Source organism: Cupressus sempervirens, chromosome 3 (assembly GCF_028749045.1).
Source record: "Cupressus sempervirens isolate cs-2001-9-10 chromosome 3, ASM2874904v1, whole genome shotgun sequence".
Lineage (NCBI taxonomy): Eukaryota > Viridiplantae > Streptophyta > Pinopsida > Cupressales > Cupressaceae > Cupressus > Cupressus sempervirens.
Window position 1 is genome coordinate 463,326,654 of NC_143120.1, and position 27,039 is coordinate 463,353,692.

General features: G+C 36.3%; 2 protein-coding genes across 2 annotated transcripts; one reads left to right on the top strand and one right to left on the bottom strand.

Annotated features, from left to right (window-relative positions):
• Positions 1 to 879: 879 nt before the first annotated feature.
• Positions 880 to 26,595, bottom strand: PSB28 (photosystem II reaction center PSB28 protein). Its single transcript, XM_089820323.1, has 2 exons — positions 26,212 to 26,595; positions 880 to 1,763 (listed from the first exon to the last, which is right to left on the bottom strand). Exons 1-2 carry the CDS (start codon positions 26,306 to 26,308, stop codon positions 1,288 to 1,290), a joined length of 573 nt encoding a protein of 190 aa, XP_089676449.1. The 5' UTR covers positions 26,309 to 26,595; the 3' UTR covers positions 880 to 1,287.
• On the top strand, positions 11,230 to 24,066 carry LOC149567128 (uncharacterized). Its single transcript, XM_089823379.1, has 7 exons — positions 11,230 to 11,374; positions 14,806 to 15,203; positions 15,301 to 15,524; positions 15,635 to 15,822; positions 15,919 to 16,033; positions 21,457 to 21,706; positions 23,806 to 24,066. Exons 1-7 carry the CDS (start codon positions 11,230 to 11,232, stop codon positions 24,064 to 24,066), a joined length of 1,581 nt encoding a protein of 526 aa, XP_089679505.1.
• Positions 26,596 to 27,039: the final 444 nt, after the last annotated feature.

Sequence of the window (27,039 nt, forward strand, 5' to 3'; positions counted from 1 at the left end):
ACTGAAAGATTGCTAGGGAACGTGCTATTTTGTGGCTTTCTCTATTTTGATGCATGTTTCAAAGCATCTGGGTTCGTCTTGTGCATGATCCTGTAAAACCAATTTTGATGTGCCTATTTATATCAGCACATGATTTTATTGTCTTCGCTTTCTAATTCTGTTATTTGTCCCAGATTATATATATGCTACTCGTATTGTACAACTTATCAGGCTTCATTTTTCTATATAATTATAAGACTCAAAGCTCAAACACTAAAACATACAAACTCAAGTCTCAAAGCATGTCTTAGTGGGAATGTATCAATGTATCAGCTGTTGTCAAGATGTTCCTCATGCCTATGGAGGCACCCAAACTTACCAAGGTGCTTGCCCTTCTTAACAAAGGGTGAGATTCCAATATGATCATCTCTGAGCCTTGAAGAATGGAGGCATCTATCATATGGGTGTTGGTACAATGGTAATTCGGTTTATCAAATTACTCCAATCTTTCAGATTCATATAGGTTTCTCAAACCAGAAGACTTTTTCCTCTAATCTGTCCATTTTTGTATAAAGATTCGGATAAGACAAATCATCCACTGCTATTATGGTTGCCTTAAGGTTGATGACAAATAAATTCCAATTTTACCTTAAGCTTTCATGAGCTTGATTTCACACAAAAAATTGAAATTAAACAAGATAAAAATCATGCTTCCTAACTCATTACAGTTTCTGTTCACTCTTATCAGTTCCAGCAGCTCGTTTGCTTAAGTTATTTAAGTATGAATTTACAACACTGCAAAATGGAATAATGATTATACTGTTTCGCAAAGCTGGAATCTATTCCTCTTTCACAAAGGTGGAATCTGTTACAGATGATGGTAGCAAAGACAAAACTATATGGACGTTAAAATTGCATTGGTCAATTTCTTAAACAGTCATGATTTTCAGAGACAAAATAATCAAAATGCCCCTGAAGAAGATGTGAGGAACGTTTTGGAAGCATGGACACAAAATGGATATTAGGACAAAAGATTTGCTCAGTAACAATTATATGCAGGTTATGCCTCTGGATAGTCTGTAAGGATTTCTGCACAGAGGAATAAAAAACCCGGGTGGCTTATTGTGTCCCTGAATGAAAAATATCAAGTCTCTCCAATCAAATGCTTCTCTCAATTACAAGGCCCAATTATTGCCATGTATGGAAATAATATTCTACAAATCTGATCAAAATAGTTCTACAAGTGCATACAGAACCATGCTTGTCCATGGAATTTCAAAACCAGAAACTGTAAAATAGCATATGCTCTTACTTCTTGATGAACTGAAGACCATTGTCATTGGAGTAACGCTCCATAAATCGCATGAATCTGTCCCATTCTCGCGAGTTCCTCATGATATATCTTGCTTCAATCCTTGCCGGCTTTCCATTAACAAACTTTGCACTCACATCAACTGACTGAAGCACTCCTTCCTCATCAATCATATAAAGGCCTGTAATTTCTCCAATTTCTCCAGAGGAATCAAAAACAGATGGTTGATCAAATATAAATGTTGCCACACCATTTGAGCCATCTCTTGACTTGGTCAGTTTGACGTCTGGAATTGTTTGTTCATTTGTTCCTCGAATGAACTGAAGTGATGTCTTTGACATCATTACCACAGGTTTCAATTTTCGGCAAACTTGTCTAGAAACCCACAAAAAAGGTCGTAATTGCAACCTTTGGCCACAATATGTAGAAGTCATGCTTGAAGACACAGTGGAAACTGAGAATGATGTCAAACCTGCATAGAGCAGAGCACATTCTATTAAAAAAATGACTAGAGCTTTTGCATCAATAGTATTCTTTATGAGAGGAGACTCCTCACTGAAGGTGCTTGTTAATGAGTTTACTATCCAATCCTTACAGATAGCAATATCCTGGACTTTTCCAAAAGAAAGAAATGATGTTCCTGCAGCTAAGCAGCAATTTGTTCAACTTGATTGCATCGAACTTGAACGAATTCATCTTCACATTCATGCTTCGGTTATTACCAAATATTAAATTCTAAGTTGTTTGTGCATCAACGCAAGTCTTCAGTTGCATATGGATTGCATTATATAAAAAGCTTACTGTACGGTTTCCATTTAAGCATATACAGGGTAAACAATTTTCTTGAATATGTTGTGATAAATTTTGAAATTAGCTTTCACAATGTTAGAGATGAATGTTTTGTCCAGATGTTTCTGTGAATTTGCAATATTAATAATCCTCTAAGCTCGTACAATATACATACTAAAAAAGTTGACATAATCTTATATATTCCCTTCTTTATTGTAGAGAAAATTATATCATTTCAACAAGTAAAAATAAAATATCTACGAAAGTTAAAACATGTTTCTCAAGATAATATTTTCAAACTTGTGAGAGATGACATGAGACAAAGTGACTGCTACTGCTAGTCAGGCAAAAAAGGTGTGTTGAACCTATCAAAGCACGTAAACTTGTTTGGAAGACTGTTTTTAGTGGTACCTAGTTTTAAATAAATGATATGCAAAAGTATAAGAGGACTTACTGGTGAAGTGTAATGCAGTTTTGAAGACAAAACTGTGCAGGATGAAGGTATCAGAAAGGGGAAAATGACTGAAACTGGAAGTTTCTATGTTAGAGAATGAAATCACTAGAGCAATAATATCACTGCATGTCCAAATACAGTTTGTAATGCCCAAGACAAAACTGTGCAGGATGAAGGTATCAGAAAGGGGAAAATGACTGAAATTGGAAGGTTCTATGTTAGAGAATGAAATCACTAGAGCAATAATATCACTGCATGTCCAAATACAGTTTGTAATGCCCAAAAATGCTTCATATTTCTTTTATTTCCAACTTCTGCTGACTTCTGAGATTCCTGACAATCCTAGCAAGCATTTAGTTCATTGTAAAGCCCAAGAAGCAACATAGAAGGAATTAGAAGTGAATTTGAAGAGAATTAAAATTGTTCCAAGTGAAATACACTGTACTAGGCAAAATCAGAGTTGGAAGAGCATGTGTAAGAATGCTGTGTGTGATCTTAGATACTGTGATTAATTGATTTAGGCTGGTTTTCTGCACATGAGATCTAAGATTTCCAATTGCAACTGAAAATAGCAAAAGAGATGCTGTATTATCTTACTTCTGTTGGATTCTCTAGGGTAAAATCATTTTCTATTCTTTTGTGATGGCTTTTGCTCTGATTTTTCCTTTCAACTTCAATATAGTTGATTGCCAAAGTATACATCAGTTCATTGCCTTGCCGATGATTCTTGTATGGTATAATCATAATAGTTCAAGGATCAGATTGGTATAAGAGCAAGTTCATTAATTAGTGGAAATGGCTGTGCATGCACGCACACACATGTAAATCAAATATAACTTGATTATTTTTAGCTTTACCTACTTTATGTTTCTTTGGGCATTGATTTTTCTTTCTTTCTTGTTTCTATCTTTGTTCTTTTTTCTTGTCCTTTGTTTTTTGTCCTCTTGTCACCTCCCCACCCCTGGAAATGTCTGCAATTCAAATCATTACTCTCCTCTTCCTTATGATGGATAGCTGAATGCAGTTTGAATGGCAATGAAAAATGCACACAGTTGAATCCAATATCACATTGTTCACACTGATGGTGGAAAAATCATGACAGCTATTGTTGTGAATGATTTTACAGGTAGATTTCCTAAACAAGATCACATGGGGAAGATTGTCGCCTTCGCAAATGGACAATAAATCCTGCATTTGGAATACAGAAGTAGGAAGCATGGCAAGAGATGCGAAAACCCATGTTGAAGAAACAAGGTTCCTTGAGCAAGAAGCTGATGTTACATGTACATTTCAGTCAAACAGACTACAAAAATTGTCATGGAGTTTCTCATAGAGAAGTTGCTCTCCTTGAAAAGATACCAAGATCAAGGAGAAAGCCCAACACCTCAAATTAAGGCTGAAGCAGAGACTCAAATTCTGCCATTGGTCTAGATATGAAGCAGCCTGATAAAAGGTTAGCACAAATGGAGCCATTCTCTTAGTTTGTAACAAAAGATTCCCTTTGTTAGGTTGAGAATGATAGAGGTATTCTTTAACTTGGATTGAAAGTATCTTATACTCAATGGTTTTAAGAAATCGAGCTTCTATAAGTTCTTGAGTCAATTTATGAAATTGTTTAACAAAAAAATCGGCAATTTTTGAGACAGTCAGGGCAAAGTGCACAAGACTGCACAATTGAATTTAAAAGAAAGGCTATCCAATTAGGAAAGAAATGTATGAGGTGTTGATGAAATCATTGGAGACATTAATAGCCATCTTCGAAGAACCATTTTTCTCTCCAAGCCAATAGACATTGCTGAAGCATGCTTATCCTTGAAATATGTAGACCTCCAGTCCCTCCAAAAATGAAAGGAGACATGACTAAGACAAAGAAGGAATGTAATCCAGGCACCGACATAAAGCCTGCAAAACATTGCAACTATTGTGATACAGATAATCATATGAATGAAACCTATTTAAAGCTTCATCTAGAGCAACATCCACAACGACATTGGAAAAGATGTCTCAACCTTGAATCCCAATGTTTTACATTTAATTGTTTTTTATTTTGTCCTCACATGGGCAAGAGGGCATTCCACTTTGCCATGGCATTTTTGACCATGCATCAGATACTTTATAAATTATAACGTGTGTAAGAAGTTGCACATGTTAAAATTAATAGCTCAGAAGTTTTTCCAACCTTGAACCATGTCATCCAGGCTGGAGTATTTATGGAGTATGCTCCAAGTTTCCTGTTTTCTTTTAATCTTTATCTAGCACACAAAAAATTTAGAAACAAATTTGTTTTTTTCTAAGTTAATCTCTGCCTTATTCCATCGCTGGTGAATAAGAGATTATAAAAGGCGATTGGTGTGCATGCTGGAGGCATAGAAAAGTTGAAAGTTTTTGCAGGGAATGACACAAATGACAAGAGAAAGAGAGATTGGGATGAACAGAACGAAGAGTTGAAATTTGATCCAAGATTGCAGTATTTCAGTGGATGTCAAGTTCTGGCAATTATTGCAAATTTCTTTTTTGTGTTATAATTAAAATCTCTCATTGAATGCTGGTTTTTCCCCAGAGTTAAAGGGGTTTCCAGGGTAAAACACTGTGCCAAAGTGTGATTGATTTTCTCTAACTTCTGTTGTGTTCAGTATCAAGTAGTGAATGATGTTCTGCATGCTTTAGTTCTTAGTTTCGGTCATTTGATTTTTGTTATTCAAATTTCTTAGTTTAAACAATTGTGAAATTATTGTTGGATTTCACAACACTAAGAGAGGAGTATTTTTCACAGCCTATGCATCTACTATCATTATAGCAGTGTAACATGTGGGGTCTATGATTTCGATTATGCATATAAGAACACGATCATAGGGAGTTACATGGTATGGTCAACTTTTAAACAACTTTATGATGTATATCATGTATTATAAAGCATCTTTGAATGGAGAGTGGAGCCAATTGGGGTGTTCAAGTTGGTGAACTTTAATGACAGAGAAGGGTAGCATAAGAGAATATTCAAATATTAGCAGATTGACTAGTCATGGAAGTTGGGTGTTGGAATCCCCCATGGGGATATACGCACCATTTTTGCAAGTATATTCTCCCATGGTTTATGGTTTAACATTTGTGGTTTCCTGGTTTCTATCTTCTATATGTTGATTCTTAGGATGAAGGTGTAATATTATGTGATTTTGCACGGCTTATTCTACCAAACTTTTTGCTAAATTGCACTGATTGATCTCCTAATAAGGCTTGAGCCTATTGATGTATTGTAACTATATTTGTATTGAGTCATCACTTTGAGAATTTGCAGCTGGATTTTTGTCCGAATGGGTTTTCTCAAGATAAACATTGTGCCATTGTAGTATTGTTTTTTGTGTCCATATTCTCTTTTAAAATTGATGGATGGTATTTTGCATGCATTTCTCTGCTGACTGATAAGTGTAGGAAGTGTTTTCACCTTTTCCCCTTTCATTAGGTATCAAGGCCCCATCCACTCTATTTCTTAGGTAGTAGTAAAAATATTTTTTTGATTGATCTTTGGTTTTAGTGGGAATTGCTCACAGGGAAATTTTTTTAGTGAAAATGACAAGTGTATCATGGTTGGAGATGGAATGGTTCAATGACACAAAAATGAAGCTACAGAAGCTGAAGATGGAAGATCTATTGAGAGATAGAGATCTCTGGTTAACTGTCTCTAGCAGTAAACCTATAGGCATGAAGCACAAAGACTAGGATTTGTTAGATTGGAAAGCCGAAAGCCTCATTCTTTTATTTTGGCAGATCCAGTGGTCCTAAATGTTGTGGGTGAACCAATTACTAAGTCCAATTGGGAAAAGTCAAGAAATTTGTACAAAGCCAAATTCCTAATGAACATGTGATAACCAAGTAGCTGCAAAGTGCCAAAGAGTATACCAATAGAGTTGTCAAGGTCTCCAAGAGAATCTAGAGAGACCAAATGGTGGAAATGAAGCCAAACTATGAAGTTTAAACATATTTGGCAGATTCCTAACATTGGTGGGTGGTGGGAAGACGTGTTACGCTGCCAAAAACAGAGGGTGTAACTTCTTAACAGCTGTTGTGTATCTACAAACATGTGGGATGAGTGCGCACCACATGGACGTCTCCCCAACACGTGCGTGTCTTAAGCCAAACAGGCCATGTGGTCAAGGAATCCAACAAGGAAGATCAAAGATGACTAGGTAGATGGGGTGATGTGGATGCTTAAGTGGAATTCTGATTTTCAGCTAAGGTGGAGGAGTTATGCAAATTACACGCGATGTAATTTACAAGATTATAAAATGAAAGTGTAAAATTTGAAGATCTCCACTATAGAAATGAATGAATCATTACATTGAATTGTGTACGCATTTGGCTAAACATAGTGCCCATAGGAAGACTTTTAGTGAGATTTACAGCTCCTCATAACATCTTACACCCTCCGTTAGCAAAAATAACTTGCACACTCACACTCTTAAGCTTGCTAACTAAGAGTAAGTTTTGTGCCAAATTAGGGATATGTATTACAACATTGACAATCAGAGTGATCAAAAAAGCCTACACATTGAACAGATTAGCATGGAATAACATTATATGAGTTTGCTCCCATTCTATTGCCCTTGGGGATCAAACAGTAATGATTGATACGGATTGTCAGGGGCATCCGTATTTCATTGTCAAAGATGAAATTCATGGATTTATGGAAGAAAAACTCTTGTGAAATCATTTCCCAAGGATGTTTTTTATATTTTATTAATCAAGAACAAAAGTCAAGGGCTCAAAGATGATCAAATGCCTCCCTAGTCTTAATCATAAATGATGTCAACTAGGGATCAATAAATGTTCTAAGGACTCTAATAACACCTTTTGAGATATCAGAGTGCTTGGGTTTTGAGGGGAGTTTTCTCATGCTAATTTTCTACCCTATAGAGCACAATTTTGAAACTTAAGGAATTGACCAAGAGGCATGACGAGATATTGGAGCCAATAGATTCAGTTGACTCAACGCAGGACACATGTACCAAGCTCAGTCTTAGTGACGATTGACAAGTTGAAAGCTCTTTCTTGATTATATGAGTAGTGGTGCACGGCCATTCTTACGGTGGACTGATTTGTCTAATTAGTTCCATTAACAAATGAAACCTCAACTTGCCAAATAGCTACATGGAGGATCCCCTTCACAAATGAATTTTGAGGCAACAAGTATATGATGCCCTTAGATGTTTTGGGTTGCACATGCACCATATTGGTGCAACCAATATTTTCTTGGCTTGAAAAAATCTACAAGTGGGATCAAGGGTCTAGGCTCTTGAGGAATGGATGTCAAGATGTTAAAATGCAAGGGGATGTAAAGGTTAATGGGCCTATGAAGGCAGAGTGGTTGGACAATGGGGAAAAAGATACCAAGATCCTAGCTAACATGTTTGGCAAGTGAAATAATAGGAGGGAGCACCTGAAAGATCTAGAAGAGGAAAGAAGATGGGGAGTAAGGATTGAGCTTCAAAGATTCTTGGTATAGGAAGAAGTTGGATTTGGGCTCTGGAAACATCCATTGCAAGGAGCGAGAAATAGGCTTTGGAGATACCTAATGTACGAAGAAATCAAGATCAAGATTCAGCGTTGCCTAATACAAAAAGAGAAAGATTGGGTAAATCATTATACCAATACCAATTTGAATTGTGGAATAAGGATATAGAATACTCTATACCAAAATAACGAGGGAAAGGAAAACATAAAGGCTCATATACTTGAGTAATAAATAAGCAGGGATCAAAGCTTCAGGTTTGAGATACTAGATACCCTTTCGGTGTGTCAATAGGGAAAAGTGTCAAAGAGCTCATGATGTAGCAAAGGTCTAGAGTAAGGAATATCCAATAAAGTGGGGATCAAAGATATATTATACCAATTCCTTTAAAGGAAGTACAAGCAAATGGAACATTGGAAGCTGACAAGATATAAGGGAGTGAGGTTGTAGATGTGTGATAATGAAGGTATCACATACCAGTTGACACAAGTTTAAAAGCTTAAAACATGAGGAATAGAAGCTTATTATATCTATAAAAGCTTATTATATATATTCAGAAATGACTGTTCTAGATGGACATGAGTATATTTCCTTGGAAATAAATATGAAGTCTTCAATTAGTTAAAAAAGCAAGGCTCTTGTAGAAAATCAAACTAGGAGGAAGAATAATGATTTGATAACTAACAATGTTGTTCAATTTTGTCCAACAAATTATGCAAGGAGCATGGGATAGAGAGACATTAGATAAATCCATATACATCTCCACATAGAAGAGTTGTATAGTGAATGAACAGGGCACCAATGTAGATGGCTAAGAGTATTCTTAGTTGGGTTAGCTTCGAGCAAACTTTTTAAGAAAAAAGTGGTCACCGTAGCTTGTTACTCAATTGGCAAGTCTCCTACATCAACTCTTATGGATAATGATCCTATTAAGGCTTGGACAAGAAAAAAGACATCATTACAATCTCTTCATATTTTTGGTTACAAGGCATAGGTATGTACATAAGGAGAAGGATTAAAAATTGGAGAAAAAATTGATTAAGCATATCTTCATCGATTTTGGTGTTGGTGTGAAAAGATACAAACTTTGAGACCTTGGGACTAAGCTAGTTTTGTACAACACAGGTTTTATATTAATAGACATTAAACCTTCTCCTATAATGTTGCAACCAAAATAGGATGGTAAGAAAGCTATAGTTCAATTATCCCCAAGGACCCAGAAGGTTGGATCAAAAGATCATGAAGGCATTGAAGACGAAGAGAGATGAAATAGTTTACACAACTCCAAAATGGACACTTTAGCTCCTACAAAGGTCCACTTGACATGGACGACAACTAGACAAGTATGCTCTTTTTAATTGAAGATACAAATGGGACAAACTATGAAAAAGGCAATGGTATAGATGATTTTGTCTTAAATAATAGCTATGGATGAGGAGGTGGCTACATTGAGCAAATGACACATGGGTCTTGCTCACATTACTTGAGGGATGAAAACCCATTGCTTGTGAATGGATGTTCAACAGAAAAATTGATTGTAGTGGTAGAGTTGAGAAGTGCAAGGCAAGATTATTGTGAAATGCTATTCCTAGGTTACAAGGATAAACTCTGTCGAGAATTGTTTCTCAAGTTGTTGATTTCACATCTATCAAGTTCATGTTATCCATAGCACCAAATCTTGATTTGGAGATAGACTAGATGAAAGGGAAAACTAGTGTTCTTCCATGGTGACTTGGAGGATAATATCTACATGACGACCAAAAACATATTGCCAAAGATAAGCAGGTTTGAAAAATATTTATATGGTCTTGGCTCTCAAACAATCTCCTAAGATGCTGAACCAAAAGTTAGACTCTTTCAATTTTTATGTTGGGTTTGAGATTGTTGACATCCAAATTGCATCATAGTATTTCTAATAAAATGAAGGGTGATGAATTCCTTGTTATTGCATTCTATTTTGATGCAATGTTGTTTTCTAGTAATGATAAAGATGGGACATGTGATTTATAATCTTAGTATTCAACGTAAATTAAGGGTAGCCAAATATATCTTGTGTGTTAAGATCAAAAGAAATTGATCAAATTGAAAACACAGGTTGGGCCAAAGAAAGCAAGGGAACTCAATGGTGGAGAGATTTAACAACATAGATTGCAAATCTTTGGGTGTTCCTAATTCAATGGGAAGTAAGTTATTCATAAAGTAGCGTCTAACTTCACCTATGGAGATGGACAAGGTTTGCATGCATTATGGTAGTGTTGTTGGAACTTTGAGCAAAGCAAGCAAGTGAACTCAATGGTGGAGAGATTTAACAACAAAAGTTGCAAATCTTTGGGTGTTTCTATTTCAATGGGGAGTAAGTTATTCATAAAGCAGTGTTTGACTTCACCTATTGAGATGGACAAGGTTTGCATGCGTTATGCTAGTTTTGTCGGGAGTTTGATGTATGCTTTTGTATATATTAGTGATGTAGGAGCATCTTGGGTTGTTCTTCTATCCAACTCATTTATGTGGAGGTGCTTGGTTACTTCTTTGGACCTTATGGGTAGTTGTTGTTGTTGGCTTAGTGGAATCATTTTGTCTTCTTTCACCAAGTTCGCTTGACTTGGCTCGGTGCATTTGTTGCTATTGAAGTTGCTAGTTATGATGGGAAATTGGAAACCAATGCCTTGTTGGATTGGATCTCTAAGATGGAAAAGTTCTTTGAGTATGAAGGAACCCCTGATAATCGGAAAGTGAAAATAGCAACCACCAAGTTGAAGGGTCATGCTTCACTTTGGTGGGAACATTTGCAAACAGATAGAGAAGAGGAAAAGGGAAGATTAGAACTTGGGTGAAGATGGTAGGAAAAATGAAGAAGTTCTTCCGTGCAAATTACCAAGTTAATTTGTTGAGGAGAATGCAAAACTTGAGATAGAAGGATATGATTGTGAAAGCTTATACTGAGGAGCTCTACAAATTAGATATCAGATGTGGTTGATGATGTTGAGAAAGTTGCTATTTTACCTAAATGGATTGAGGACTGCAATTCAAGATGAGATCAATTATGTGAAAATAGATAGTGTGGAGGAACAATACTAGTATGCTTTGAAGGTTGAAGAGGTCTTGACAAAGAGGCATGAGCACAGACAAAAAGAGGAGGAAGATTTCAGAGAATAAGAGGCAGATCTTATGAGGAAAATAGGAGATCTGATGGTACAGTACAAGATAAAGGCAAAAGTGTATGGAGAGGTGAAGATAAAGGCAAAATCGAGTGGAAAGGTGGTAGTTCACATTGAGGAAGAGGTAGTTCTTACTGAGGTGGTTACAGCAAAGAAGGATTTCATAGACCCTGAAGGTTATAGAGTCTTTGAATGTACTCATTTTGAGAAGAATACTGGGAATAGTAACAAATATGCCTTGGCTCAAGAAGATTCTTTGAGTCCACCTAATGAACATGAAAATGGGAGGAACTTGATGATGAGGAGAACCTTGTGGAATGAAAAGATAGATGAGGAACCTATTTTAAGAAGAAGTTTGTTCAAGACCAGATGCATGATTACAAATAGGTGTTGTAAAGTAATCATTGATAGTGGCAGTTCAGATAACTTGGCATCAGAGGAACTGGTTGACAAGTTGTAGTTGCAGAGGTTGAAACATTCTAAACCATATCATATTTGCTTGGATTAGCAATGAGCATAAGTTACTACTAAGTGAACAATGCCTTGTGAAATATAAGATTGGAAGATATTATGATGAAGTCATGTATGATAGACAAGCAGTGCATGATGGAAGGTTGAATGAGTATACATTTGGGCTAATGGAAGAGACAAGTATTACTACCTTTGATAGAGAAATAGGATGAGGATTACTGTACAACAATTAGGGTTTGCCTGATGAATAGAAATCAGTTTGTCAAAGATGTGCAAAAGTAGAATGTCTGTTTTGTTGTAATTCTTACTACACCGAGTTGTGACAGTATTGACCGAGTACCAGCAGAAATTGAAGAGTTACTCACTGAATACAAGGAGATTATTTCAAAGAATGTACCTAATGGTTTACCACCAGGAAGGAGTATAAGTGATTCATGGACCTGATTCTTGGAGCTAGTTTGCAGAACAAAGTACCCTATAGATTGTCACCTACTGAGAATGAAGAACTTAATAGGCAAGTACATGAATTTTTGCAAAAAGGTTTAATTAGAGAAATTTTGAGTCTATGTGTGGTGCCCATTGTATTGACAACTTAAAAGGAATGGAGAATGGAGAATGTGTATTAATTCTAGAGCGATCAATAAGATCAAAGTGAAGTATAGGTTTCCTATGTGGAGGATAGATGATCTAAAGGATTGTTTAAGTGGTGCAAGATACTTTACCAAGATTGAATTGAAGAGTAGCTATCATCAGAGAAGGTGATGAATGGAAGACTACTTTCAAAACAAAAGAGAGTTTGTATGAGTGGTTGGTTATGCCTTTTGGTTTAACTAATGCACCGAGTACTTTTATGAGGTTAATGAATGAGGTTTTGAAGAAATTCATAGGTAAGTTTGTGATTGTCTACCTTCATGATATTTTGATATTTAATGAGACTAGAGAAGAACATTTGTTACATATTAGGCAAGTGTTGGAGAGATTGAAAGAAGAAAAGTTATTGATTAGCTTGAAGAAGTGTTCATTCATGAAAGAAGAAATTATGTATTTGGGTTTTGTGATTTTTGCTGATAGTTTGAAGATGGATCCTGAAAAGGTAAAAGCGATTCTTGATTGACCAAGACTTGAGAATGTTGGGGAAATTAGATCATCTCATGCATAGATGGAAAACTTGCCAAGTACTCGGTGAGTTTTTAAAACTCGCCGAGTTTCCTAGCTCGGCGAGTTTTTAACCAGTTAACTCGCCAATTTAAAAACTCGGCAATCTGGTAAAAACTCGCCGAGTAATCGGCGAGTAGTCGGCAAAAACTCGGCGAGTTTTTCCTAAAAACTCGCGATTTACTAGTGAACGCGGCCTGTGACGGATTTAAGCAGCAGTGAGTGTGTTTTTTCTCATTCTTTCTTGTATTTGCATTGTTTAGAACCTTGAGGAGTGAAGAGAAGAAGGTTTGGAGGCATTCTTGGCCGATTGCAAGTGATTCAAGGCGGATTTGAGTGGATTGTAGAGGATTCTAACCGATTTTAGAGGATTCAAGGTATGTTCATCTTATCATAGTTTGAAAACTTTTTATAGTTTTATAACAAATGTTCTTTTGTTTTTGTTGTTTTTTGTAAATGTTTTCAAATCATTTAAAATCATTTTGAATCATTTGAAACCCTAGCTTCTAAGGATATGGTTGAAGTTTGTTGTTTGCTAAGGATATGGTTCAAGTTTGAAGTTTGAATCATTTGAAACCCTAGCTTCTAAGTTATAACTTTGTTTATTCATTTCTCTATATATTTATGTGTAGGGCAGCGGTCAACCATTAAAAAAATGACAAACCCACAAGAAGAGTGGCCACAAACACCATGCCCATCTGGATATATAGGCACTCGGCCTAAAAATGCAAGAGATAAGGCATGGCGGTATGCCTATGAAGCTCCAAATCCAAATGATATTGGGAAGGTGATATGCATTCCCTGTGAGAGAATTATTTCTGGAGGCATAAACCGCCTCAAATACCACCTTGCAGGCATAAAGAAACATGACTCAAATCCTTGTCTCAAGGTAACTGATGAAGAAAAAAGATTCATCCATGCCCTACTTGCAGCTGCTGAAGAGAAAAAATTGAATAGGGAGAGGGCAAAAATAGCTATGAGGGCAGCCATAGCTGAATCTGAAGGAGCTCCTTTTGATATGCAAGAGGAAGAAGAAGCACTTGAGAACATACCAGGATCTCTTCGTGGCCCACGGATCCGCAAACAAAATTTCTCTTTTACCGGTTCCACTTCTTCTACATCTCCTACTTCTTCATCATCACCATCCAGATCCCCATCAGGGATAGGTGGTTATTTTGTGCCCAGGAACACACTTGGAGCACAGCCATCATTAGAGGGCACTGCATGGTTTAAGGAGGTGCATGAGCAAATTGATATTGCAGCAGCTGATTTTTGGTTTTTCAACAATATCTCAATGAATGCCGCTGATAGTCCCTATTGGGTCAATATGGTGAATGCAATGACAATATCAGGCAAAGGGTACAAGCCGCCTAATCGCAAGGATATGAGTGGAAGGTTAGTATTTTACTATTTAGTAATTGTAAATAATTGAGATTCACTTTAGTTCATTGTTATATTTTAAATCTTAATTGTTATAACTTATTTCCTAATTTTTTACTAACACTTACACTTTATTTAATATTACACTTAAATTTTGTGGGTTGCTTGAAAAAGCGGTTGGTAGGGCAAGATTGTTGATAGAAGACCAAAAGAAAGAGTGGAAGAAGTATGGCTGCACCATTTTATCTAACGGGTGGACAGATGGAAGAAGTAGAACCATTATTAACTTCTTGATTGCTTGCAAAGATGATGTGGTGTTTTGGAAATCTGTCGATGCCTCCAACAAAGTGAAAAATGCAGCCACATTGGCTTTAATGTTGGAGAATGTTGTCATGGAGGTGGGAATAGAGAATGTGGTGCAAATAATCACAGATAATGCAGCAGCATATGTAGCAGCAGGTAGATTTAATTTTTTATATTTGAATCAATATGAATCATGAATGTAATGCTATGGTATTATTCAATTTAGATTTGATGTAATTTGTAAATACTAAATATGGAAAGTTTGTTACTGATTATTGATTTTTTGCTAATCTTTTAGGTAGAATCCTCCAAGAGAGGCATCCCACACTTTTTTGGTTACCTTGTGCAGCACATGTCCTTGACCTTCTTTTGGAGGACATAGGAAAACTTGATTGGGTGAGTCCAGTTGTGGAAGATGCTAGGCGAGTCACGAAATATATCTATAATCACCCATGGGTTCTCAGTTTGATGAGAAAAGCCACTAAAGGCAAAGATTTGATGAGACCTGCTATGACAAGGTTTGCAACGGTCCTCTTGACGTTGCAAAGTATTCTTGACCACATATTGGCTTTGAAGCAAATGTTTGTGTGTGCTGATTGGGTTGCTTCACCTTACTCAAAGAAGCCCGAAGGAGAAGCTGTGGCACGAATAGTCTTTGATGATAGCTTTTTTGCAAAGGCTAAGGAGATTGTGGAGGTAACTTCATTATATTTTTAGTTTATTCAAGTTTCATTTTCAATTCATAACTTACTATGTTATTAACTAATTTGTATTTTTCAAATTTCAAATGTAGATGTCTCTGCCCCTGGTTCTAGTCTTGCGCACATGTGATGGGCAACAATCCCCAATGGGAGGTCTTTATGAGGCCATGGATAGGGCGAAAGAGGCTGTTAGAAGTTACTATCATGGGGACAGTCTCAGATTTGACCCCATTTGGGAAATAATTGATAGGAGGTGGAACAATATGCTCCACCAACCTATTCATGCAGCAGGCTACTTCCTCAATCCCAAATTTAGGTACTATGATAATTGATTGTCCTTGAAGTTGGGATTTTAATAAGTCTTTATTTTACTTTACTTTTTAAGGTTGTGTAGTAAGACTTGATATCATTTTCTATTTGTTTTAGGGCTGATGATTCCTACTCAGATCCTAATGGAGAGGTCATGGAAGGTCTCTCTAAATGCATTGAGAGAATGATATCAAGTGAAGAGGAGAGAGACCTTATTGTGACCGAACAACAAATCTATGTAGAATCAAGGGGTCCTTTGTTCTCTTCTATGCTAGCAAAGAGAGCAAGATCTACTCAAGCACCAGGTAAAGCGTCAAACTTTAAAACTTTTGCTAATTGATAAGTTGTGCTTCTGATTTTGTTTTTTATTGCTTTATAATTTTTTAAATTTTGTTTTGCAGATGCTTGGTGGGCAAGTTGGGGTGGCAATACCCCCAATTTAAGGAAATTTGCTCTCAGAGTCCTATCCCAACCTTGTAGCTCATCCCATTGTGAGCGCAATTGGAGCTTATTTGAGTCCATCCATAGATTCCATACAAAGAAAAGAAACAGAATGACTCAAAAACGGCTTAATGACCTTGTTTATGTGCACTATAATCTTAAGTTGCGCATAAAAAAGTCACAGCTCTTAGAACTACCTGGTCCGCTTGATCTAGATGAGATAGATCCTTATTCTGATTGGACAGCACAGGAGCCAAGTCCATTTTTTACACCAGATGAGATCGCTGATTTGGAGAGGCAGGCCATGGAGGGGGAGGTTGACACTGATTTTCAGTTCACTATGGATGACATTGAGGATGAGGACGAGGATGATGATGATTCAGGCGAGGATTAGACATTACCATTAGGAGGAGATGCATCCTCTTCTAGGACGCCGAGCCAGTCAGTAGGGACGTCGAGCGAGGGGGCACAGCCACAGAGTTCACAGTCACGCAGCTCACGCCCTATCCCAGTGCAGGGCACTTCTTCTAGGACTAGACCCCCTCGCTTTCCTGCTAGTGCAAGTGGAAAGAGGAAGATGTGATTGGCATTGTCACATTGTATTGATGTATTTAGACTTTTAGTATTTACTTCTAGTTTGACAGATTGAAACTATTTAGTAATTTACTATTTTGCTTCCTACCATGAGCATTCTGCATGAGAATGCAATTTTGTACGCATTATGCATTTATATATATCTAAACTTTGTTTCTTTCTTTTGTATTGTCTTTAATTAACTTATTAGATGCATCTTCTCATTAAATTTTGCAAAATAAATGTATTTTTAATTAAATTTCAGCGGTTTTTTAGGTTCCCGAGTTTTTTTTTTAAATCGCCGAGTTTTTCCTGATTAAACTTTTGGGGGGCTTGGCGAGTTTTTGCATTTGGCGAGTTTTCCAACTATGATCTCATGGATTGGCAAGTTTCTACAGAAAGTTCATTAGAAGTTTTAGATCAATTTGTAATGCTATGGCTAAGACAATGAGAGGAGATAAAAAGGAATTCAAGTGGGTATATGGACTTGATAAGAGTTTTGAAACTTTGAAATGGAAGGTTGTTGAATTACTTTTGTTAGCTTTCCCTGATTTTAATAAAGTATTTCAAATGGAACGCGATGCAAGTAGTAGTGCCATTGGAGTTGTGTTGAGTCAAGAAGGTAAACCTATTGCTTTCTTTAGTGTGAAGTTGAATGATGCTAAAGGAATGATGCTAAAAGGAAGTATTTTGTATATGATCAAGAGTTCTATGTTATTGTTCAAGCTTTGAAGAAGTGGAGACATTATTTGGTACTTAAGGAGTTTGTGTTGTATACTAATCATAACACTTTATAGTATTAGGGAAGTCATCATAAATTGAATCAGAGGCATATGAAGTGGGTCGAGTATTTGTAGAATTTCACATTTGTGATCAAGCATAAAAGTGGAGTCACTAACCGAGTTGTAGATGCATTAAGTAGAAGGAGATCTTTGTTGACCGAAGTCAAGATTGAAGTTCTTAGTTCTGATGAGATGAAAGTTTTGTATGTAACTGATCCTGATTTTTCCAAGTAGTGGAGGGTGTGCAGAGTTCCAAGTATTTCAGATCAACCAAGTATGAAGATTATTACATTCAAAAAGGTATGTTGTTCAAAGCAATTCAGTTACGTATATCGAGGGGATCTATGAGAGTTAATTTGATGTTGAAAAACATAGCAGTGGCTTGGTTGGACATTTTGGTATTGATAAGACATTTCATTTGCTTAGGGAGAGGTATTATTGGCCTCAGTTGTATAAGGATGTTCAGAAGTTTGTAAGAGTTGTGGTGTTTGTCAAGTTGCAAAAGTACTAAGTCAAAATACTGGATTGTATACACCTATTTCAGTCCCTGAGAAACCTTGGAGTGATATTAGCATGGATTTGGTTCTCGACTTAGTGAGGACAGCAAGAGGGAATAATTATATATTTGTTGTTGTGGATAGATTTTCCAAGATGTCACATTTCATACCTTGTGGTGCACATTGCAAATATTTTCTTTATGGAGATTGTTAGATTGCATGGTTTACCGAAGAACATTATATTTGATAGTGACAATAAATTTGTTCGTTATTTCTGGAGGACTTTGTGGAAGAAGCTGGATATTGAGTTGAAGTTTAGTTATACATTCCATCCATAGATTGATGGGCAGGCATAACTTTAGGTGACTTGTTGAGATGTTTAGTTGGAGATAAATAGAGTAATTAGGATTTGGTATTGGCACAAGCAGAGTTTGCATACAATAGTTATGTGAATAGGAGTACTGGAAAGACACCTTTTGAGATTGTTATAGGAATGCAGCCTAGAGATATATCAAATTTGAGGGATATTGTTGAAGAAGAGAAGAGGAGTGTTGAAGGATAAGAATTTTCTAAAGTTATAAAGTCTTTGCATGAGGAAGTGAAGCATAAGTTGGAATAGAGTAATTAGAAGTACAAGGATAGTGCAAATTTATCAAGGAGACAAGATTTTTGAAGTTGGTGATGAGGTAATGGTTCATTTGAAGAAAGGTAGATTTTTTGCTGGCACATATAGTAAGTTGAAAATGAATAAATTTGGTCCTTGTAAGATCTTGAGGAGATTTGACAGTTGTAATGCTTATGAAGTTGAGTTACCTAATGACATGGATATATCACCTATATTCAATGTTGCTGATTTGTATAAGTTTCATGAATCTAACGAAGAAGTTGTTGTACCAAGTGATTATCCTAAGAAACAGATGGAAGAGGTTGAACAGATTTTGAATCGGCGAGTTAGTAAGAGCATAAGAGGAAATAATAATATGGAGTATTTGCTAGAGTGGAAAAACAGACCTATTAAAGATGCTGCATGGATTTCTCGATTTGAGTTGGATTCAACTCAAATTGTGATACCTTCTCGATTTGGAGAATCATTTCTTTCAACCCTGGGTGTCTAATGCAGGAGCATCCTAGCTTGTTCTTCTATCCTACTCATTTATGTGGAGGTGCTCAGTTACTTCTTTGGACCTGCTTGGTAGTAGTTGTTGTTGTTGGCTTAGTGGAGTTGTTTTGTCTTCTTTCACTGAGTTGGTCTGACTTGGCTCGATGCATTTGTTCGCCAAGTGATCCTTTGCTTTGTTCACTGAGTGTGCTCGATGATGCTTGTCTAAGACTATTTGGTGATGTTTGGTTCCTTTGTTTAATGAGTTGTCTATTTGGTTCTTCTTCGAGAGACAACCTGTGTATCTAATTTATGAGCTGGATTTTACGTGTGGAATCAATCATTGGGAAGCGTGTGGACCTATTTTGGGTCATTGCTTTATCCAATGTAGATATATAATCTTTTGTAAGTCTTTTTGGCAAGTATAAATAAGGAGTCAAGTCTTAGGTTTAGATAGAGGCAGGAGGTAGGTAATTTGGAGATTGTAGATCATGCGTGATACATAAATAATTTGTTTTGTAATTGAATCTTTGCATGTGGCTGCAACCGAGAAGGCTTTACAATCCAACATGTATGAAGTAAATTATTGAATCAATAAAGATATTTTGTTCTCTCTCCTTACGGTGTTGTCTCTTGGTTATTTGCTTTCGTTGTGTTAAATCAATGAGTTTGCATGGTAGCTGGGGGAGCCTTTGGCCTTAGTTATCATCCTACCTTGTGTTAATTAGACTAGACATTGCCCAAGTAGTAGGAGTCTTGATTCCTTACATGACTTATCTTGGAAGAGCTCATTGAGATGCAACTAAGATAGTCATTAGATATTTGTTGAGCACCTTCAAGTTCACTATATTTTAGCTTGACGATTCTACAAGGAACCAACACATAGCGCATATTTGTGAATTTGAATATTCAAACTAGGCAAAGGAAGTCAACAACAAGAGATCTAAGAGTGATCATAGTTTTACTTCATTCGATGGTGTTATCAATTGGCTGAGTAAGAAACACATTGTTGTCACTTTGTCCTCTAGAAAGGAGACTATCTGATTACAATGATTGTGCTTTGGACTAAGTTTAAAAGTGAGCTTCAAAATGTCCTCTAGAGAGAACTTTGAAGTAGAACAAAGCTCTATATTATTCCCTAAAGTTGGTTTTTACTATGAGATCTAGAATGTTATATGTCAAACAAAGAACCCAACCTTTGATGCAAGGACAAAGCATATTGATGTCAAATACTATTTTGTTTAAGACATGATAAAGGATGGGAGATTGATACAAGAGAAAGTTGCCACTTCACAAAATGCGGTAGAAGCATCAACAAGTCCAACGTTCATAAAGAAGTTCCAAAGGTGTCGTAAGACGATGAGCATCTTGGCCCCTAGTAGTTAGATGACAATGTTCGCCTTTTTACTCTTGCAAGGTGTTTAAAAAATGGAAGAATATTGGAAAAAGGTGTCTCAACCTTGCTAACCCAATGTTTGCATCTTATTAATTATTTGAATTTATTCATTACATTGGCCCTCAATAAGGAGTGGTGTGTCCCATTTTGTGGTAGCACAGTTTTTCATGTGGTGACCTTTTGAAATGTGTGCAAGAGATTGTAAGAGCATCTAATTGTTGTCATGACAATATAAAATGGGAGCTACTTGTGGTAGATTCATGACCTATTATTGCATGATTATAGCAAGGTTACACCAATATGACCAGCATTATGGCAATGTTATAATGTATGCCACAAAGCATCTTTAAATGGTGAAGACCACAAACTTAAGCACCTGAGCTAGGAGGTCAACTATGACAAGTTATGGCAAGATGACAAGGTGCAAGGAAAATGTTAAACGTTACTTAAAGACAAGGACCAAGAGTGGAGCATTGGAACTTACGTTGTTTTGAGCACCACTTTTGGACTCATACATTTTGTACATGATTTTGTAAAACCATTTGACGGTTTCTAGTTTATCCTTCATTTATTTATTGACGCTTGGTGTGAAGTTTTGTATAGGTTGCTTATAGGCATAGTTTTGAGACTCCACGAGTCAGAGGACTTGCCGAGTCCGAGCTAAAGTCCATCAAAATGAGGCAAATTGCCTCTGGCCTCGAACTCAGTAGATTCTTGGCAGAGTCACCATGGACTTGCCAAGTCCACGGACTCTCCTGACTCGCAGAGTCCCGAGCTCTGGACTCTCCCTGGCAGTAGGACTCATAAAGTGCAAAAAATAAAAAAATAAAAGGGTTAAGTGAATGATTTGTGCTTTGTATAACATCAATTTGCCCTAAAAAGGTAATTGCATCCCTTGCTAATACTTGTGATAGAGAGAAAAGGGTTACAGAAGAGTATTGGGGTTTTGAGAGAGAAATTAGCAAATCGATTGGTTCTCCCATATCAATTACTGATTGTTTGTGCAACTTCGTAGCTTGCACTTAAGCATTAAGAGGAGCTGAAGGAAGCATTTGGAGGAGGCTTCTACAAACTTACTTGCATTTCCATTGTTTGTGCAAAAAATTGAATGATCTTGTCTTTGTTCACTACAATCTTCGCCTTTGCCATAGACAAATCCAGGGCATCAATACATCATCAATTGTATTAGAGGTTGTTGATTTGCATGTAGAGTGGAACATAGAGATTGTTGATTCCATATTCAATGATGAAGACGTGGAGTGGGTTGATGAGGTGGATTGGGAGGCAGAGGCAGAAGCAATAGCACTCGAGGAGGCTACAATGCAGGACCCTAAAGCTAGGAGTGATGGATCCGAGTTTGATGATGAGGATTATGAGGATAAGGATGAGGATGACCCTGAGGTTTAGCCTCAAACATAGGGAGAGAGGATGGCCCTAGAGTCTTCCATGACTTATCTTAGGCATATTCGTAGGAGGACATAGGCTACTATGAGCCTTAGTCTGCTACACTCTAGCTATTATTTTGATATATGTTTTGAATTTTTGATTCCATGGATTTCATAATCCATGAATATTGTAGACATTTGACAGTGACACTATGTTTAACTTTATATTATGTTATTCGGTTTTTTTCCTTCAGAAATTCGCTTTTATACTTATGTGATCTATGCAAAATTGTGTGTGTGTGTGTTAAGTAGCTTCTATTTATCTCAATTATTGTGTATTTGATGTTAATTGACTAAAAGATGTATGAAAAAAATCTTTAAATCCTTAAAAATATTTGAATTTCATGAGCTTTTCGAGTCTTTATTGAGTCTGGTCGATGAGTTCGAGTCCAAGCCCAATTTTGACTTTCCAAGTCAAAGGCGAGTTCGAGTCCCATAACACTTGTTATAGATACCATTATGCTACTAGAATTGCTCCATATTAGTATATTGGTGATGTTCTGTAGAGGCATAGCCTAGGTTTTATAGTGTACCCATTGTTGAATTATACAATTGGTCTTGCATTTGGAGTATGGGTTTTCTCTACATAACCCATGTGTTATGGTATTTTTTTTGTGTATTCTTCTTTGTAGCTGCATGTATTAAATCACGTACCTCTCCTCATCAACTAGTGTAGGAAGCATTTTCCATACCTCTACCTGCCCTTAATACTTGTCATCAATTATGAAGATCGTCGTAAAGGAATGCCAACAATTGCCCCTTGCAGCTTCATTCACAAGAAGGAGATTTCAACATTGTCTGGATTTATAACCTCTTCTACTACAATAAATGCAAATGATAGGATGTTATTATTATCTTCTTTTTCCTTGTAATGCTTGATTGAGCTGATGTTGAATAGGCTGTTTCTCTTGGGTCACCATCCATGGAGAACAATCTCCAGAGTATGTATTTGCACTGCTGATTTTCAATCGAACATTCTTAGGTTGAATTTCTACCATAAGGACCTTTGATGTTGCAGCTCTTTTTTTCACAATACTTGGCCATTGTGCTCTATTAGACTAAAATTGAGTCTACTAGTGTGCCAATCAAAACTTCCAAATGAATTTGAACAGTCTTTAGATTTTTTAAATTAAGTTGGTTCATGATTGTCATGAAAGAATTAATACGCAACAATTAGGAGTTGCAGATCCTCCTGTTGCATAAAAAGTCAGTCGGGAATGGATTAACTAAATCGGGTTTATAAGAGAAACAATCTAACTATATTCCATTTGAGTATAAAGAAAATAACAATAAAAAAAACTGTATTAAGGCATGAAGAATAGAGAAATTTTCAAAGTATTGTAGGGTTTAAACCTCTGTGAATCAGAATACAACAACAGCTAATAGAAAACATGACATAAGCCCAAAGTTACTACAATCTTGTGCCAATATAAATAAGAGATTAATTCATATATGACCAATAACAGTTTGCACACAAATTTGGCTACAACAAATGATCTAATTCATCTACAACCAGTACCAGTTCACACACAAATTAAGCTATGACAAAAGATCATCTCTATGATAATCATTTATAAAAATACTAAAGCATAAATATACAACAAACTTGGAACTATACCATCAACTGCTTCAAAATAAAATTTCTTTAGTATTTGGTAATGAAAAAAGAAAAATTGTGAAATATGATGTGTAGTATTGTGTAATATGCTCTCTATCTATTTCTTCATCCTGATTTTGGATCATGTATTACGATAGGAAACGTTGATGATGAAGAAACACACACAGTTTAATCCAGAAAGACAATTATCTAGATATTGTGTGTTCAAATTGCCATTAATTTGTAAAGATAAGAAAACATCAAACCACCAGTATCCACCAAAAAGATGGAAGAACAATAACCTCCTTCAAAATTTCCACATCAAATTCTTGATCAATGGATAATTGAAATCAACAACAATGAGTTAATAATGTCGGGACCCAACTCATTAGTTTGAATGTCAACTCCCCAATGATAGAGATTGAGGACTCTTCTTAATCATTTTTTTGTCTTGATAGCTGGAAAGTGGATCTCGATTAGCATTTGTTGATAGAAACTTCAAAGGAGTGCTGGAGATAACAACTAGATTTCAGGATCCAACTCTCACAAATACTCAGAAGACTGGTAAAAATTCGAGTAGAACTGTTGATGCTCTGATGAATGAAGGGCAGAAATTTACTCAAAATATTTTCAGAGTTCTAGTCCAAGCTCTAACAAACCCATTGAATTTCAGGATGAAAAGCAACCTAGGCCGTCTTCATGGAAGATGCAAGCAATAGTCCTCTTTTCCTTTTGGAATCTTTGTTGAGCTTTCTATGCACGTTACTGTTCTTTAACAAAAAGAATACTATTACCATTGATTCTCCAAGTTGAAGAGCTAAGCTATGTTGTAGCATGTGCCATCAGAGACAAGTTGTTCTGCCCATAAATCACGTTCAAATGACTTGCAATATGCTGCAACCTTGTAGAAACCAACAAAAACATACTAGAGGGAAAAGGCTAATAGCCCTGGGGTTGGTTACATTCATGCAATGTGGAAATTTGTATACAGAACTACACATGTAACATGGACTTCGTACACAAAACAAACAGAAATGTGTCAAGTTGAAACATCATCTTTGCCAAATATATTCATCAAAGAACCTACATCTTTCCTGTCAAATCAAGCCAAGATTGAGAATCTTGGTAAGGATTGTTATTTTCTGGACATTGATATCAAACAAAGGATGATTTTCAACCAAATAATGAATATTAACAGAATTCTGAGAAACAATCAGCATGTCATTCAAACTTCTTGTGTAACCTGTTAATACTGATGAAAATCTTTCCAGGGATGTGAACCCAGAAATTAATGAAGAAAAAGAATGTTAGAAAACTATACTCGCGAAAATGCAGTAGGAAGCTTAATGTATTTTAATATGTCCCATATTGCATGCGCAATATCAATATGAGCAGGCTGATGAATAATCTTTAAGTTGGACTGCAATGAAGCAGATTTCTAAATACACAGATGGAACTGTAGATTTTGAAGGCAGCTACAGTGGGGGTGAGGATAATGTACAAAAGGTAGGTACATTAATCCTGATTGGACTGAAGATGAAGATAGTAGGCTTGACATTAGATACATCTCCAAATTATTTTGACACTAATTAAACATGGTAAATGGATGCAACTTAGGCTTCTCAAAAATCAGATTGGCAATATAAGAATCAGTTGATTGGCATGTGCTATAAAAGTCTCCCAGGCTTTAACAATAAAAACCTTTTGATCGAAGGCCAAAACACAGACATACAAAACTACTATGTAAGAGAAGCTGTTAAGGCCGGAAAAGTTTCTCCGTATTCTTTCCTGACTTTTCATGCAGCATTTTCTTATTTTAACAGAGACCACTATTATAGATATGAGAATGTATAAGCTATATGACGAAATGGGTTATTGTGTAGCAAAATAAAAATCCAGGGATTCACATCTTGGGGTTGCCTCTATTAGGTCTTATGTTGAAGAACCAGGGGCTGCCTCTATTATGTATTATGTTTGCAGAATTTATAATGTTGAAGCCCATCTTGTGGTTGCCTTTAATATGTAACGTCCAAACTGAGACATACAAAACTATTGTCAGAGAACCTGTTGAAGCAGGAAGTTTCTCTCTACTTCATTTTGTTGCCTCTCTCGTTTAGATAAGACATCTGATAGATTGGTCACAGAAACTGGTGTAATTTCAGATAACCCATCTAAACAAATAAAAAATTAGAATGTGCTGTTTAAGCTTGGTAATTGATTTTATGTATGGTACTATTCGATGTTCATTTTTCTAAATTCCTAGCTGAAAATATTCCAGAGTTATATAGCAGTGTCTACAAAGTTGCTTTCTTAAAACCTTAATTCCTTCAACACAACTTTGAAACTGCAAATAAGAATCACGACTTGTTATATTCAAATTCAAAAGATTGGTAGAAGTTCTGGGAGCAAAATGAAGTAGCTTTATTAGTTTGTGAATATAATACATAGTAAAGATAGCCCCAAGATGGACTATAGACTGATGTTTAAACAAGTCAAAACTAAAAATGTATTGTTCCAGCCAAATCGAACTATGAATTCAGATAACCTATCTAAACCAGCCAAAACTTGGAATGTACTATTTAAGCCAAACTGAAATCAGCACGAACACAAGACCACAAATATAATGCATTTAATACCCAAAAATGTTTGATGAATGGGATATTCAAAAACGTTTTTTTTGGTCAATTGCCAGGCACGTTTAAAGGTTAGGAAACAACATTTATGTTAGTATAAAGCAATGAGCACATATAGCACCAATTCTATTTCCACAACAAATATTGAAACCCACTTTTAAAAAATGGTCACTCATGTATTTACCCAGTTAACAAACAATGGCAGTAAAGTAATGCCTCCAAAAGAATCACCTGATGAGCGGAGAGAAAAGAGTTGACGCCTGCTGGCTTGCGCAGCCACATTGTGTACACGGGAAACGCTGGAAATTGCATAGGAATGCGAAGCCATTTTTATTTGATTTTTTAAAAATTATTTACAGGCGACTATTGTTCTGCACACATCCTTGGCAACACATATGGAGATACAGAAATTGAGGAGAATTGTGATATAGGGATGGAGGAGGACCACCAATTTAGGATAAAGTTCCAGGTCGTTTTGCTTTGTAAGTTGGCCACGACAGCGCTAAACAAGTACGAAGTGTTTTTGCTGTCTAATCGTAATCAGTACATATTTTTTGTAAACGAAGTCGTAGGTTTAAGAGAAGCTTACCAGTCCGCCCGGTCAGAAGTCGAATGCAAATATTTTCATTATCAATTTATTTTCGTCCTTATTTAGCCCATAGGTTATTCCTAGCACCTGCGGCAATCAGATGCAATGGTAAGGTCTCGATAGCAAAGTATACTAGAAACAAATATTATAATTTGTAAAATAATATTAAAACGTTATAAATATGTTGTGTTAAAAAATAATGACATTTTGGAATAATGAAATTAGGTAATTGGGAAAACCTCTTGTGTATCTTTGCGAATCTAAGGGATGTATCTTCGTTGAGGGCGTCGCCATGAGTTGGGTGGAGGTTGACAACAATGAGAGCATAGGATCACTCTAGGTATACCATGACCCAAGAATGACATGGATAATAATTTAATGGATGGAATGAACAGATTCAATAAGGCACAGATAGATCTCACGTGATCTACATTAATCAAAGTTTTGAATGGGTGTGAAGATCTCTGGCA

Coding starts and splice junctions, on each gene's coding strand:
- PSB28 (XM_089820323.1), bottom strand. CDS start 26,308: ATGGCTTCGCATTCCTATGCAATTTCCAGCGTTTCCCGTGTACACAAT. Junction 1,764..26,211: donor CTTTTCTCTCCGCTCATCAG/GTGATTCTTTTG, acceptor TGCTCTATGCAG/GTTTGACATCATTCTCAGTT.
- LOC149567128 (XM_089823379.1), top strand. CDS start 11,230: ATGGTACAGTACAAGATAAAGGCAAAAGTGTATGGAGAGGTGAAGATA. Junction 11,375..14,805: donor GGATTTCATAGACCCTGAAG/GTTATAGAGTCT, acceptor CTAATCTTTTAG/GTAGAATCCTCCAAGAGAGG. Junction 15,204..15,300: donor AGGCTAAGGAGATTGTGGAG/GTAACTTCATTA, acceptor TTTCAAATGTAG/ATGTCTCTGCCCCTGGTTCT.